At 40.8% G+C, this 16,405-nt stretch overlaps 1 protein-coding gene across 9 annotated transcripts in view; it reads left to right on the top strand.

Moving 5' to 3' along the window:
- The window catches only part of KIF21A (kinesin family member 21A), a 96,325-nt gene that overhangs the window by 19,765 nt on the left and 60,155 nt on the right, over window positions 1–16,405 (top strand). For all 9 annotated transcript variants that reach the window (XM_081877796.1, XM_081877800.1, XM_081877798.1 and 6 more), the window contains exons 2-5: window positions 8,871–9,093; window positions 11,256–11,438; window positions 14,433–14,582; window positions 15,448–15,582. In XM_081877796.1, coding sequence (XP_081733922.1) covers window positions 8,871–9,093; window positions 11,256–11,438; window positions 14,433–14,582; window positions 15,448–15,582 — 691 coding nt within the window. The remainder of the gene's footprint in view (window positions 1–8,870; window positions 9,094–11,255; window positions 11,439–14,432; window positions 14,583–15,447; window positions 15,583–16,405) is intronic.

The following is a 16,405-nucleotide window of genomic DNA, read 5'->3' as shown; positions in this document are numbered from 1 at the left end:
AGGAAAGGTAGTGAGAGTGGGTTGGTGTGCTGCTGAGTCCTCATTTCAAGCATATTATTTTGTTTTGCTTTGTTTTTTAAAAAAATAATATTTATTCCAGTTTTAAAGGTTACAAAAAGAAAACACTAAATTAAGCAAGAAAAAACAAGACAATACATCACAATAGATACAAACAAACAAAAAAGAAAAAAACACAGAAAAATACAAACAATTAAGAAAAAAAACACCAAATCAAACCTTCCCATAACTTATTTTTCATTTGCTTGTTTCCTTGACCTCCTCACACCTCCCTTTTTTGTATTCTAGTTCAGTTAGATATTTCAGCAAATCCTTTACATCTTTGTTTTTATCCTAATAATTTATCTTAACATACTGTAATTTTACATTCTCTTCTTTCACCAATTAACAATCCATTTTTACTTAAGCCTTTATATCCTTTCTGCTAAAACCACATAACTTCATTCCAACATCCTTCTAACATTCCTTAATTTTACAATGTTTCTGTAGATAAACATATTATTTTGAATGTGCATACAGTGGTACCTCGGGTTACAGACGCTTCAGGTTACATACGCTTCAGGTTACAGACTCCGCTAACCCAGAAATATTACCTCGGGTTAAGAACTTTGCTTCAGGATGAGAACAGAAATCATGCTCTGGCGGTGCGGTGGCAGCTGGAGGCCCCATTAGCTAAAGTGGTGCTTCAGGTTGAGAATGGCCCTCCGGAACGAATTAAGTACTTAGCCCGAGGTACCACTGTATTATGAAATCAGCCGATATAGAGTTGACTTGAGGGTTCCCCAGTCTTGCTCTAAGCTATGACCCTCATACCCCCCAAGCCTGAGGTCAAATGCTGTCCTTGGGACCTTTACAAGCCAAGCCCCTGTTCCAGACCACACTTCTCCCAAGCCCTGCTCTATGCCTTACTCGAGTGCTTTTTTCCATGCAGAAATGTATTATTGATCTGTGATAATGATGCTTGCTTGCTTAAATAGAGGTGTGTGTGTGTGTGTGTGTGTGTGTGTGTGTGTGTGTGTGTTAGGTGCAGCAGGAGTTTGGCCCACTTTTGCTTGTGGCATTTCCCAGCTTTGATATTTGACTCCTGGAAGATTGCCTAAGAAGGACTTCATGTTTCCAAAGGTCCTCTTTACCTTGGCTTAGACGTAGAGCAATGCTTTGCAAGCCAAAAATCCCAGTTTGAGTCCCTACAATCTCCATGTAACACTGGGAAGGACCCCAGGCTGAAACTTAGGAGAGCAGTAGGCAATCGGCGTAGACCAACCTGGTTTGGGTCACTTGATAGGTTGGTGGAATTGTCCCCCTGTCAGTCGCCTGCTGTCATATGATGCCAGGTGACTGAAACTTCAAAAGTCTTCCTTTCACAATCAGAGCTTGAATTCAGCACTTTCTGAATTTGTTGCCTTTTTCTCTCGCCATGCGAGGCAACAGATCAAAGGAAGCAGGGGGCATACTCACCTTGATTCTTCCTTTTGAACTTCCATGGCTGGAACTCTCCTGTGCCTAATGTCATGTGACAGCAGAAGCAGGAAAGATGAGGCTGGTTACACCAAAAATGGCCTTGTGGGCCAACCCCAGAGGAACCTGCAGGCTTGAGGTGTCTCACCACTGGTGTAGACAATACTAAGCTAGATGGATTAATTTTGTAATACCTGTGTGGTGTAGAGCCAGTGTGGTGTAGTGGTTCAGAGCGGTGGACTCGTAATCTGGGGAACCGGGTTCGCATCTCCGCTCCTTTGCATGCAGCTGCTGGGTGACTTTGGCCCAGTCACACTTCTCTGAGGTATCTCAGCCCCACTCACCTCACAGAGTGTTTGTTGTGGGGGAGGAAGAGAAAGGAGATTGTTAGCCGCTTTGAGATTCCTGAAGGGGAGTGAAAGGCGGGATATCAAATCCAAACTCTTCTACCTGAAGGTGCATCAGATTTTCAGATGGATCTTTATACATGTCATTTATATATGCCCTTTTTAAAAAGCAACATCTTAATCTCTGGATCTTAGAAGAAAAGAAGCTCAACCTAAATCTACCCTCTGTTTCCCAAGTATTCCCTCCTCATGAAGGTTCAGGACAGCTTTGTACATTGCAACGAGAGGGCAATGCACACATTAGTTGTGTAAAGTGCAAAAACAAGCCCGCAGGGATGAACTGTGCCTGCAAAAGTTTGCAAAGTACATGCCTTACAAGTTGCTTTCAGGGTGGGGGCGGGGCATGCACCACAAGTATGATAGCAGTGCAACATTTGTGTGCATCTGGTCTACCCACTTTATTGTAACACGTGAAATGGCCTTCAGAATTCAGAAACTTAAGGAATATCCTATATTTGCTTTGGTGGCAGCCTCTGAAAAATTGGTGTGATTGCTGTGTTGTTGTTGTTTAGTCGTTTAGTCGTGTTCGACTCTTCATGACCCCATGGACCAGAGCACGCCAGGCCCTCCTGTCTTCCAGTGCCTCCCGCAGTTTGGTCAAACTCATGCTGGTAGCTTCAAGAACACTGTCCAACCATCTCATCCTCTGTCGTCCCCTTCTCCTTGTGCCCTCCATCTTTCCCAACATCAGGGTCTTTTCCAGGGAGTCTTCTCTTCTCATGAGGTGGCCAAAGTATTGGAGCCTCAGCTTCACGATCTGTCCTTCTAGTGAGCACTCAGGGCTGATTTCCTTCAGAATGGATAGGTTTGATCTTCTTGCAATCCATGGGACTCTCAAGAGTCTCCTCCAGCACCAGAATTCAAAAGTATCAATTCTTCGGCGATCAGCCTTCTTTATGGTCCAGCTCTCACTTCCATACATCACTACTGGGAAAACCATGGCTTTAACTATACGGACCTTTGTTGGCAAGGTGATGTCTCTGCTTTTTAAGATACTGTCTGGGTTTGTCATTGCTTTTCTCCCAAGAAGCAGGCGTCCTTTAATTTCGTGACTGCTGTCCCCATCTGCAGTGATCATGGAGCCCAAGAAAGTAAAATCTCTCACTGCCTCCATTTCTTTCCCTTCTATTTTCCAGGAGGTGATGGGACCAGTGGCCATGATCTTTGTTTTTTGATGTTGAGCTTCAAACCATATTTTGCGCTCTCCTCTTTCACCCTCATTAAAAGGTTCTTTAATTCCTCCTCACTTTCTGTGATTGCTGTAGTATTCCCTATATCTGAAATTCCAGTATGAGAGTGTTGGTTATCTTCCTCAAAGCATGCCTTTCAATAACTCTCCAGGTATTTCCATTTTGTTCAGGTGTATCTATGTAAGGAAATAACACAGCTTTACAAACATAAACCCATTCAGCAGATATAGGACTTTTAAACAAACAAACAAACAAACAAACAAGGGTGATTAAGACCTTAAGAAAATCCTGGAGTTAATATCAAACCAGTGTAAATCTCTGTCAGTAGAAACCGCAGAAGTGGAGAGCAATGTGGTTTTTTATCTGCCCACCCCTTTCCTTTCCCTTGTAGCTGAGTGTGCTCCTCCCATCTCTTCCAGAGAGTAACATGTTTCGTGGAGTCAGAACCAAGCGTTGCTATTCAGGAATGTTCAAAAATGTAACTCTGCTCCAAGTACAGTATGGGCAAGCATGTAATTTTCAGCCTGGGCTATTTTGTGATCCTGACATTTTTCTGCTTGCTGCATGGTGAGATTTCACCAGCTCATAGCAGCAGTTCAGCCCTTGCGCGAACAGCCTACCTTCTGTTTAAAAACAGAGCAGCTTCTGTTCACTTGAAATAGTCAACAATAAACTGTAAAGGATTTTTTTTTCTCCTGCAGTATTAAATATGTAACAATTTGTAAAAGCTGATTGACTGACAAATGACAGACAAAAAGGCAAAAAACAAATGAAATGAAATGAAATGCTAGAAATGGATTGTGGATGTTAAATGGGGGTGATCAAGACATTTTGGTATAGAGTAAATGTTTTCTTTAGCTTCCCTGTTCTATTTCCATTTGTGGGGAGGAATCCTTAAAAACACAACCCAACCCAACCACTTTATATCTCAAAGCTGAACTATGAAAGGCATCCCTAAAGTTCTTTGAAAACTTTTGTGAAAAACTACTTCATATGAGAGACATTGGATCCCCAGCCTTTCATGAGTTCATCTCCCTGACACTCACATTGCTTATTGTGAGTGAAAAATTTCAAGAGATATAAGGGTGGTAGTCTCTAAGTTGCCATGAGCTTCTTTAAATTGCTTTGCTGCTACAGTTATTACACTGTTATGCAGCCAAACAGTTATTATGACATTGCTAATGAAACACATTAAAGTGAGCAGTGCATTGAGAAATGATATAGGAAGAATTTACGTGGCAATACTGGATATGTTTTCCATGTGACATGTCTGCTGTGTACGGCTTCCAAGAGAAAGTTGGGTACCTGCTTAGAGAAGATCTATTTACTTGACGGCCAACACTCAGTCTCTCTTTCTCCCCCCCACCTCCTTGCTTTTTTCTTGGCAAGCAAACAAAAGATCTTGTCAAGCAGCAAAAAGATGCCGTCTGTACTGAGCTGTCTGGCAGACCATTACAAAATGGCCAAAGGATTATTTTGGGGGAAAGGGGGAGAAGAGCACAGCTTGACTTCCTTCCAGCTAAGGCTAGCAACTGCCCAGTGATGAAGGCAAGAGGTCCAAGAAAACCAAATCAACATATATAAATGGGTTGCCTCTGAAACGATGGTGCAGTTGAATAAGCCTGGCTCTTGTGAATTCACTTAATGGCTACAGAAGCTTGTTCCGATGTGAGGTCCAGAAAAGGATAATTAATTTAAGGAAATAAATCTTATTAAGCCAAGCCAAACCGTGACAGCGACATATGTGAACTGTTGCCAGACAAATGCAATTACTCCGGTGACAGCAAAGGTTGCGAGGTTTTTAGCTGGGGCAGTCAGAATAAGATCCACTATTTGACTATTGATTCCAAACCCTAAAATGTATTTTATATAACTTACTTTTTATTTCTATTCTTTGTATATTGTATTATTGTTTTATTGCTATGGCTGATGGCTGACGCAAACAATGATTCATTCATTCGATCAGTCCAATTACTCCAGTGCCATATTTTGCTTTTAATTAAATTATGACTATCACTCCTCTTTCTCATCTGCCAGTGAAAAGTGACAGCTTGTCAGTTCCTCGGTTTTTAATATAGCTCTTTTAAATAGATATTCCTATTTATTGTGTTGTTGTTGTTGTTGTTGTTGTTGTTGTTAATTGAATTTATATACCGCCCTATACCTGGAGGTCTCAGGGCAGTTCACAGAACAAACAAACAAACTTAGGTCCATTACAGAATGTCTAGGAATGTCTAGGAATTGGTTTATTTGCCCCTGTATAACTTGCTGAAATTAATGGCTTTGCTAGGAACTAGCCAATATAAATGTTATTAAAAATAAATTGCCCCCCGGCTTGGAAGGGGAGCTCAGAGTAGATTGCAGTCTTTAAAAGTATATATACTTCTTTTAAAATTGTGTTTGTAGAGATGTGAAGACCTGGAAAAGCAACTTGCAAAATGTTTAGTCTACTTTTCATCTAACCCAATACAAACGAAGCATATTTTAAAAAATAAATCGAAATCCACCAACTAGGAATATTTTTTTTAAAAGAGAACCCTAAATTATTATTTCCTAACCGTGTTTAAAAGGGAGGGGGAACCTAATATGTGACCTGCTTTATTTAGGAGAGTTATACTCCACTGTTCAGACTGCTGCAATTTGCCAGAGCAGTCAAAACAATGACTGAATATACATACAATGAAAATAACAATAAATAATGTTAAAAGGAGCAAAAATAAAACAATATTGCAAGATAAACTTCAGTACTTCGAAGACTCTGTGCTCCCACACAATGCCACCCAAGGGAGGAATACAACAAAAAAGACCAAATATATTATTATTATTATTATTATTATTATTATTATTATTATTATTATTACTCCTCCTCCTCCTCCTCCTCCTCCTCCTCCATATTTCCTTTAAATAGGAGCAGTGGGGATCTTGGCAGGTATCAAGTGTATGTATGTATGTCTACATGGAGTTCATGGGCACCACATTGGGTACTGAGCCCCAAACAGTCAGATTCAGAACCTGATTGATTGTGACCAAATCACTCCTCCGGTGCCACTGAGTCATTCTAAATGTTCTTCCTGTGGTGTGGGAACTAATAATAGATTATTAGCAATCATGAGGATGGAAGAATGCCTAAAAGACCACCCTGGGGCTCATTTATACAACTGTTAGTTCACAGATAGCAAGCTGATAGCAAGCTCCTTCTACAAGTGGACGGATGACAGAATAAGGATCTTGGACTTGAGATTTTTCTAACGGCAATTCTTGAAACATTTTGCCTCTCCCAAGTTAATACTGGCATAAATCACAGGAGATGTTTTGTAGAGTAGAATTGTAGAAGGGAGAAATCACTCGCACTATAAGATTACATGAATGTTTATATTGGCACAGTAGACTTCCTTATTGTAAATTTGTTTCCCTACTGGACAGGTTGTCGGAGCGTGTTTTGGTTTTTTAAAAATAAAAACTATTGTTCCCTTAAGAATAGTCATAAATGGTTCTTCCAGTTTCATCATGTACTGCAGGTTTTGCTCAGGACATGTGCTAACTTTGTCTACTTGGAAAGGGATTAAATTGACAGTAGTATTATAAATAAACTATTGTATGGGCTGTCATGATGTGTGGTATGATACCTTGTAGTTGTGAAGCTTTTATTGTTGGATCATCTGCACGTTTTCTGCCGTTTGTGTGTAAAATTTGGGGGTGAAATTAAGTGAAAGGGAACTGCATTATATTGTTCTAACTCCCAATGTAGGAATGCTCGTAGATGCTTTCAAATGTTTCCAGTTATTGATAGAAAAACGTACCATATTTTTTGCTCTATAAGACTCACTTTTTCCCTCCTAAAAAGTAAGGGGAAATGTGTGTGCATCTTATGGAGCGAATGCAGGCTACGCAGCTATCCCAGAAGCCAGAACAGCAAGAGGGATTGCTGCTTTCGCTGCACAGCGATGCCTCTTGTTTTTCTGGCTTCTGAGATTCAGAATATTTTTTTTCTTGTTTTCCTCCTCCAAAAACTAGGTGCGTCTTGTGGTCTGGTGCGTCTTATAGAGTGAAAAATACTGTAATTCATTACCAGACACAAAGAAGCTGAATTCACAGTCTGTCATCAATCACTGCAGTTGCACAGTCTATGCTTACAGTTCTGAAGAGGTCCAAGTTCATAGAACCATAGAATTGTAGAGTTGGAAGAGGGACCACGAGTGTCATCTAGTCCAGCCCCCTGCAATGTAGGAATCTTTTACCCAACATAGAGCTTGAACCCGTGACCTTGATATTAAGAGCCTTATGATCTAGCTACTGAGCTAAAACTTGTGCTTGGTGGGTGAAACCCCAGACTTCTATAAATGTGCTGTTTTACATTCTATCTTAGGTAAATTCAGAATAATTTCTTTGGTGCCCCTTGTGCGATTGGCTTTTGATTCATTATATTGTAGATATAAACCACCTAGGTTGTATCAGATTTTGAAATGGTGGTGGTAAGTTTCAAACCACATATTGAAGGCAAATGCATGCAATGAAGTCACTTCCTTTTTTTAAAAAAATCATTTTTAGTATGTTTTCCATTTTAACAATACAATCCAATCACATTAAATATTCCAAATTATACATATACATATCAATTAATCCAAATATTCTGCCAAATTATAAATTTTTTGTTGGTACTTCCCATGCTTCACGTTCGGGGGGGGGGCTCTGATAATCTCATATCTCTGCTGCTTTTGATAGTCATTTCTAATAGTTCCTTTAAATCTTCCTGTTGTTTTCCTTCTTTCACGGCCTCTGAGTTGTTTCCAAAAGCGAGTTGAAGTAAAATGATGTGTTTCTGTGTGGATTTTATGTGTATGATACCCCTCTGTCCATGCAACTTCCCCTCACATGCTGGTATTTCTGCCAAATCAATCCAAAAATCTTTTTGCTGCTGGCAGCCGCCATCTTCTCTCAATTCCACAATGAAGTCACTTCCAATAAAAAGAAAGAAAGAAAGAAAAAAAGGTCTTATGCTCATGTTTGGGTTAACGTCTGTTAGGATTTTCACAAATAATGACACAACTAGGTTGTCCTTTTTGTGCTGCTTGGGAGATGAAACAGGCCCTTGTTACCTTAGTGCTGCACTATATAATCCAAGCTAGAATAACCTCCTCTTAAACTATTGAGCATCTGAGGTCTACTTGTTTTAAAAAAACAAACAAAAATAATTTGTTTTTACTCTGCCGTGGGGCAAAGGCTTTTAAAATCAAATTGAAATAATCTCCCTTCTATTCTTGTTACCATAGTACGGTAGGTCTATTCAAGTCAATGTTGTTATCTTTGGCAGGCTTCTGCAGTTCAAAAATAATGTGGATATATTAGGCCTGATTGTCCTCTGTTCTGCCATGGTTTTTGTCATTGGCTGATTTTTGTAAGTTATTAATTACCAGTTATATGCCGGTTCACTCAGAAATCCCACTGAGTTCAATAGGGATTACTCATGAGAAAACGTAAATGGGACTGTAATCTTAGAATACAACCAGGCCAATTTGAAAAGGACAAAGTCACCTTGGAGACTTGAATTCCACTGGTACAGCAGAAAGGGTGCATAAGGGTGGTTGTTTTTGTCCTTAAATATTAAGTAGATCATCCTTTCCATTGCTGAAGGTGAGCGGTGAGTATTCTGCGTGACTTCAGTCCCTCTTGGGCATATCTGATTTAAATTTATTGGGGGGCTCTTGAAATATGAAGCGTTAAGTTGTGCTCTGTTCCAGTGATGTAATATTTGGCGTTTTATTTCTCCTCCTCCTCCAACCCCCGCCCCCCACCCCAGAATCAGACCTCAACTAGCCAAAGAAAAGATTGAAGGATGCCATATCTGCACATCTGTCACACCTGGAGAACCTCAAGTGTTCCTGGGAAAAGATAAGGCCTTCACCTTTGATTATGTATTTGATATTGAATCCCAGCAAGAAGAAATCTATATACAGTGCATAGAAAAACTGATTGAAGGCTGCTTTGAAGGATACAATGCTACCGTGTTTGCTTATGGGCAGGTAAACTTTACGAAGTTTCAAAATTAATTGTTTGCTTTTCAGTGAATCTGTCAGAGGGCTGTTGCGGTTGCTCGAGAGTAAGCAGGCAGGACTCCAAACCCGTATTTTACAGGTTTTATTTGGGCGCAAACTATTTACAGTGAAGAGCCCCAAAGCTCATGTCCGGCTCAGTCACTAGCAGGATCTAGGAGTGGTCTTTTTTGGACCTCCCGCAACCTACTCCTTCCCTCTTTGCGCCTTAGGCTACTGTGCAGGACGGGCGATGGCAAGGGCATGTTTCCCTCCTGTCCGCCTTGCCCAGGAACTGTGTTAAGGCTCCCACAAGCATCCTCTGGTCCTTGCACCTCTTGCCCACTAGAGGTGGGGCTTTCTTCCTCCCCAGAAGAGGAACTGCTTCGCAAGATTTTCAGAGGCTCCCTGTAACACAACTGCCCTTCTATTCCTTGCCTCTGAGCCGATGGCAGTTCCCTGACAGAATCCAAACAATGTTCCGATTTTTTAAAAAATTAAAGCTGCTCCTAAGGAGTATTTGTAATAATTCGAGAAGGTATGCTTGAATTTCACCTTTTAGTAGAGGTGAAAACAAATAGATTTCAACATGGGAGAATTATCAAGATTTCAAGGCTCATTTTGGGGTATATTTAAACAGTGGTGTATTTTTAAGCAGGTGCAGAGCAGTACATTGGTGCTCAGAAATGAAATCCTTCAGCTTGAATTACAGTGGCCTTGAATTCTAATAGGTCTGTTCAAAAGAGGATGTGTCCAGCTCAGATTGAACTTTCCTCTTCACTTTTGTCCCTCCTCTCCCCATTTGGCATAAATGCTGTTTCGATATAGCCAGGGATGCTGAGAACATTTTAGTATCTTTTGTTGCCACAAGTTAGCCACTCCTGCTCAAATGACTTGACTGATGGTTATCTCTATTATCAATATTGGGAGATCAAGTTGTGTTCTTTTTATCTTTTCTTCCCGGCAGTCTCCTAAACATCCAGGCACTGACCAGGCAGTTCCACATTTGTCATTAATTAAATTTGTATACCACCCTTTATCTGAAGATCACAGGGCGGTTCAGTACAAAACGAGAGCTCAAAATACATAATAAAACAAAAACAAGTTATGAGTTTTCCTCCCAGGGGTTTTAAATTAGTTCCCAGTGTTTTGGTCCCAGTACTGCTTGGGAACTGCTAGTGTAGGGTGGGAAGGCAGGCAGGCAGCCACATGTTGCCTAAGCAACTGTGTTGTTCTCTTGTTTGGTCCTGATGCTTTGACACCTGATGGACTACAGTGGTGCCTCGCAAGACGAAATTAATCCGTTCCGCGATTCTCTTCGTCTAGCGGTTTTTTCGTCTTGCGAAGCAAGCCCATTGACAGCTTAGCGGCTTAGCGCTATTAGCGGTCTAGTGGCTTTTAGCAATCAGCTGTTAAGCGGCTTATCAGCGGAACAGCTGATAAGCGGCTTAGCGCTTAGGGAAAGGGCAGAAAAAAACGGGGGGGGGGAAACGCGGGAACTCGCAAGATTTTTTTTGTCTTGCGAAGCAACCCCATAGAGAAATTCGTTTAGCGAAGCACCTCCAAAAACGGAAAACCCTTTTGTCTAGCGGGTTTTCCGTCTTGCGAGGCGTTCGTCTTGCGGGGCACCACTGTACTAGAATGAGGAGAAGGTGAGTTTGGAGTTCCAGTGGGTGGCTGCCTTCTTAGAGCATTATTTTCCTGCAGTGTGTTACTTAACACACCCTTTTTTTCATATTAGGTTTAGCATGACATAATCTACCTAATAACCCAGTTTTCCTTTTTCTTTTTAACCACTGCAAAACGTTGGAAAATATGTTTTGTGGATAGGAAGCCAGTCTATTCCTGCTTCAGCTAGCAGGACTCCTGGAATATCACCCCTTGTTTCCTGGGGGACAGGCGGTGGTGGTTTAGTTCCTCATCTCCATTCACTCTGCATTTCTGCAGTCCAGATGTTTTTATGCCATCCAAATGCTGTATAGATCTTACTTTTTTCTTGAGACAACCTAGAAAGTTGTAAAGTGAGCTGTTGGAGTCAGAAGTCTTTTTGATCAGCAATAGAGTGTTTTTTTGTGTTATTTGACCTTGGTTAAGATGTATACGATAAACATTATTTAGTTGCACATTAATGCTGTTTGGTCTCTTAAATTTAGACAGGAGCCGGTAAAACATACACCATGGGGACTGGATTTGATGTTAACATAATGGAAGAGGAACAGGGCATTATACCACGAGCTGTAAAACACCTGTATAAATGTATTGAAGGAAAAACGCATGCAGCTATTCAACAAGGGGTTCCACCTCCAGAATTTAAAGTGAATGCTCAGTTCTTAGAGGTAAGCTTTCATAGTAATTATTATTTCCCCCATGTAGCAAAGATATTGGGATATCCTAATCACAACATACTCAATTCTGATTGGCAAGGAGGTAAATTTTAAATCTGTTTCGTCAACATACAATTTAAATATTGCAGAAAACCCAGTGGAATGAATTGTGGCAATATGTTTATTATTATTTATTATGTAATCTAGGCAGGAAGAATGACAGGGAAGTTGAGATTTGCTTCTCTTACGTTAGAAATCTATGTTTTGGAACATCGTAAAATTATAGTGTTGCAAACTATTTAACACCCACAGTAGGGTAGAGACAGAGGACATTTTGCCCTTTTCACTAAAGCTCAGATGATTTATGACGCCTGATTCAAAGCTTAGGAAACATGTTTTATTAATTGAGGTCAGTAAGAGAGGCCCCCTCTCTTGGTGTTGTTGAATAAGGCCAATGAACTGTGTTTGCCACTTTTACATTTGCAATTCTAATGGGAGTTATTTTTTAAATGCCCTTCTCAGTTAGGGTTTAGCAACAGCAGGGTAACCAAGTTACAGATGCTTGAATACCGACACCTGCAATTATCGCTGGACTACTGTTGGCATTTCTGTCAAAATATTAACCAAATACATTATGGAGTTGGACTAGTCTATACCTGTTGCTCTTGACCTAAGGGCACTGGATTTAAGCTTTCTGGCTAATATTTGTCCAGAGGAACAAATCGCAAACTGCACAGTATAAAAGCAACCCCTTAGTTCCCCTTAATTTGGACTTTGTTTTCCGAACACTTTGATAGTTAAACAGTTGCTCCCCTCCCCCGGGTCCTGATAGTTTGTAAGCAAAACAAAGCCATTTTTAGTGACTTTGGACTTCCAGTGCATCTTCAGCTGATAATTGTAGAATGTTTATACTTACTATTTCCAAACATAGATTCTATGTATTTTAACAAAAACGTCTGCCATAAAGTGTTTCTGTGATATATTTTAAAATACAGAAACAGAGGTGCAAATCACTTTGTCCAGAAAAACAAGCCTTGGAGGAGTGCTTAACTTTTTTTTCATTTAAAAAAGCATTTACAGTGCTGCCATTTTTTTTAAAAAAGAGGCACTCTTCATAGAAATATGGGCTAAAAAGGAAGAAGATGAAGTTGTATCCCTATCAGTAGCTAACAGGTCTGACAAGTTTAAGTGCTAGTTAGATGATATAATGAGTGATGCAATCTCTTTACTTCTAGGAACCAAGTGTAAAACAATATCCTCTTTCACCATAAAACACTAAATATATCCAAGCTTTCAGTTTTTAGATACCTTTCATTGCATTGACAGATTAAACCGGTGCCAGCTAATTATGCAGTATAAACCCTGCTGAATCGTGTTTTCAATATTGCCTTGGAACTGCTAATTGGAAGAATCCCCAAATCAAAATGATCTTTCAAGTATCTCATTCCGTTGTCTGGAAGGTCCTGGTCTGCATGGAACATGCATGGCAAATCTGCTTGTTGAAAGTCAGAACAAGATTGCATTAAATGCCTCTCTGAGGGTTAGCAAATAAACATTGGCTAGGAACCCTGTTCCGTTATGCAGTCGGTGAGAGGTTATGAAAATTCTCCTCCTGCTTCATTTCCCATGCAAAGGCCCAGAAGAGCATTTGCATCCTTGCACCGTTCTCTGGGGAACATGCATACTGTGTATATAGAAAGATTCAAGAGTAAAAAAGATCTGAAGAACCTCACTGAAAGCATTATCTCGGCTTAGTCATGCTGGCCACTTGACCCGGAAGCTGTACACCGGCTCCCTTGGCCAGTAAAGGAAGATGAGCACCATAACCCCAGAGTCGGTCACAACTGGACCTAACGGTCAGGGGTCCCTTTACCTTTACCATGCCTCATTGTGACCACACTATGGTTCTGATGTTGTTTCCTCCCTTTCCCTTAAAGAGGGTTTAGCTCTCATGGTCAGAAACTATCCTGCATTCAAATCAATGTGGCTTCAGATGTTCATTTTGATTATTTCTCAGGTAAGAGGTAGACAGAGCAACATGGAAGCAAACCTCTGCCCCCTCACCCCCAATACTACTGTGGGTCAAGTGTAATACAGTGGTACCTTAGGTTACATACGCTTCAGGTTACATACGCTTCAGGTTACAGACTCCGCTAACCCAGAAATAGTGCTTCAGGTTAAGAACTTTGCTTCAGGATGAGAACAGAAATTGTGCTCCGGTGGTGCAGCGGCAGCAGGAGACCCCATTAGCTAAAGTGGTGCTTCAGGTTAAGAACAGTTTCAGGTTAAGTACGGACCTCCGGAACGAATTAAGTACTTAACCTGAGGTACCACTGTATCTTAATAGGCCCTGTATCTTTTTGGAAATTTGGCTCTACCAAACTTTCACCAGCTGTTTCAGAGTGAGTTTAGGAAAACTGGAAATGGAGACACTTATAGAATAAAAATGGAGAGAAATGTGGAATAGTGCAACTTGCTCCCCGTTCTGCATTGAGAGGCAACTTTATGCAGATAAGCAAAACACTCAGAAAATTTGAGGGACAAATATGATGATACCCCAGACTTGGGCAGGAGATATGGCACCAACAACCACCCACCAACAACCACCCACCCACCCCTTACTTGCTATGGGTGGTAGTCAATGCTACTCAGAGTAGACCCACTGATGTCAATGGATGTGCCTAACTTAGCGTAATTGATTTCAGTTGGTCTATTCTGTGTAGGATTTACTTAAATATAAGCCTGTGTCATTTTCTAAGTACTGCTCAACCTGCTGTAACATAGCATATACTTTTCCTGCTCACAATGTCCTGAACTATTTTCTGTAATTCCATTAGCAAGCTTTGTCATTGTTGGCCAGTCATGTTTCTGGAGAATGACTATACCCAGCAGCCATGATAGGGAAAACTGTATCTTAATTATTTTGTTCAAACCACAGTACATCTTGAATTTTGTGTTAATTATATTTACCTTGCTGATGTTGGCCTCTTTTTTCTTTCAAATTAGCTTTACAATGAAGAAGTCCTTGATCTCTTCGACACAACGCGTGACATGGATTCAAAGAACAAAAAATCAAACATAAAAATCCACGAAGATTCAGCGGGTGGAATATACACGGTGGGGGTCACAACACGGACTGTAAATTCAGAATCTGAGGTAATATTTTTATTCTCAATGAAAATGAGATAGCTTTTGTAAAAGAACATACTACTCTGGGTGTGGGTGTGGATGTGTGTATGTATCTGTATCTATTTTTCAGTATAAATACAGATATAGATATTCTTCCTTTCCACTCAGGAGCCCAAGACAGCAGGCATGATTTTGCCCTCCCTCTTCCCTATCTGTTATGTACTGAAGTTCTCACCCTGGGCCAGCAGGGGGATACTGTAGATAGTTATGCAAATAAAAGGATTGAAAGTGACGTTCAGTGATTGGATAGTTTTAGAAAATTGTTACAGTTACGTTGTACTGGAGCTCTATATAAGCAGGCTGACTGAACCCTTCAGTTCATTTCTGTTCTGGCCTGTGAATAAACAAGAGCTGTTTGAAGAATCGCTGTGTCGTCTGATATGTTCACCCACAACTTAACACTATCCTTGCAGCAATCCTGAGTGAAAGGTTAGGCTGAGAAACGGATTAGTGCAAGCTCACTGGCTGAACTTGGAGCTCCCTGGTTATAGTTTCAGTCTAACTGCTACACCACATTGACCCTTGCCCAAGAACAGGCTTAGTAATACAGTACAGGTTACTCCCCACTTACACGGGGGTTACATTCTAGGCCCCCGCACGCATAAGTGAAAGAGATAAAAGGCAGGCATAATTGCTGCTATCTTTGATTTGTAAGATGGGGTGGAGACGCTCCTTCAGGTATACTAGACCTAGGCTGTTTAGGGCTTTAAAGGTCAGCACCAACACTTTGACTTGTGCTCGGAAATGTACTGGGAGCAAATGTAGATCTTTCAAGACCAGTGTATGTGTATGTGTGTAGGTTTAATTTCAGCCATATATCCTTTTTGTGCAGATGATGCAATGTTTGAAGCTGGGGGCTTTATCTCGAACCACTGCCAGCACTCAGATGAATGTTCAGAGCTCACGTTCACATGCCATCTTCACCATCCACTTGTGTCAAACGAGAGTTTGCCCTCCAATTGATGCGGTATGTATTATGCCATTTTTGTCTTGAAAAAAACAATAACACTGCAGAGTGTGTGTAACCAGGAGGAATATCTTGTATTAGAGTAATAGCCAAAACTGATTTTCATGGTCTACCTTCTTAAGTTATACTGCTTGGTGTGGGAATTGTTGCAGTGTGATGTTAGAATGGTGGCTCATGCCACCATTGCCCTTTTCGTATGGAAGAAGAGCTTGGATTTGGATTTGATATCCCGCTTTATCACTACCCGAAGGAATCTCAAAGCGGCTAACACTCTCCTTTCCCTTCCTCCCCCATAACAAACACTCTATGAGGTGAGTGAGGCTGAGAGACTTCAAAGAAGTGTGACTGGCCCAAGGTCACCCATCAGCTGCATGTGGAGGAGCAGAGACGCGAACCCGGTTCACCAGATTACGAGTCTACCGCTCTTAATCACCACACCACACTGGCTCTCCTGGAGATGAAATATTGTATTTTGTATGTCATATTGGCTCTTTCCATATAGCCCACGGCCTCTCAAGGATTCTGGTGGTACAAGAAAGAAACAGCAGTGTTGCAGTAATAAGATACGAGGCCTAAGTAATTCAAAGGTCCACCTACGTTGAAACAGCGTTGCCATCCTTCCATTTATAATATTTAAATAACTTACACTTAAAATCAAATTGATTAAGATGTCCACCTGTTCCCAAAGCAACAGATCTGTCTTGGTTGCTACAGGCCTCAACCATTCTGCACTGTAGGTCTCGGGTCTAAATAACTCAAATATTTGACAGTTACATCTCCAAATATTGTGGGATTAGAGTTTTGTTTTGTTGGGGAAGTTGAA

This window comes from Podarcis erhardii (genome assembly GCF_964252035.2).
Source record: "Podarcis erhardii genome assembly, chromosome: 10".
NCBI lineage: Eukaryota > Metazoa > Chordata > Lepidosauria > Squamata > Lacertidae > Podarcis > Podarcis erhardii.
Note: the sequence above shows the minus strand (reverse complement) of the source record. Positions and strands in the feature narration are given on the sequence as shown.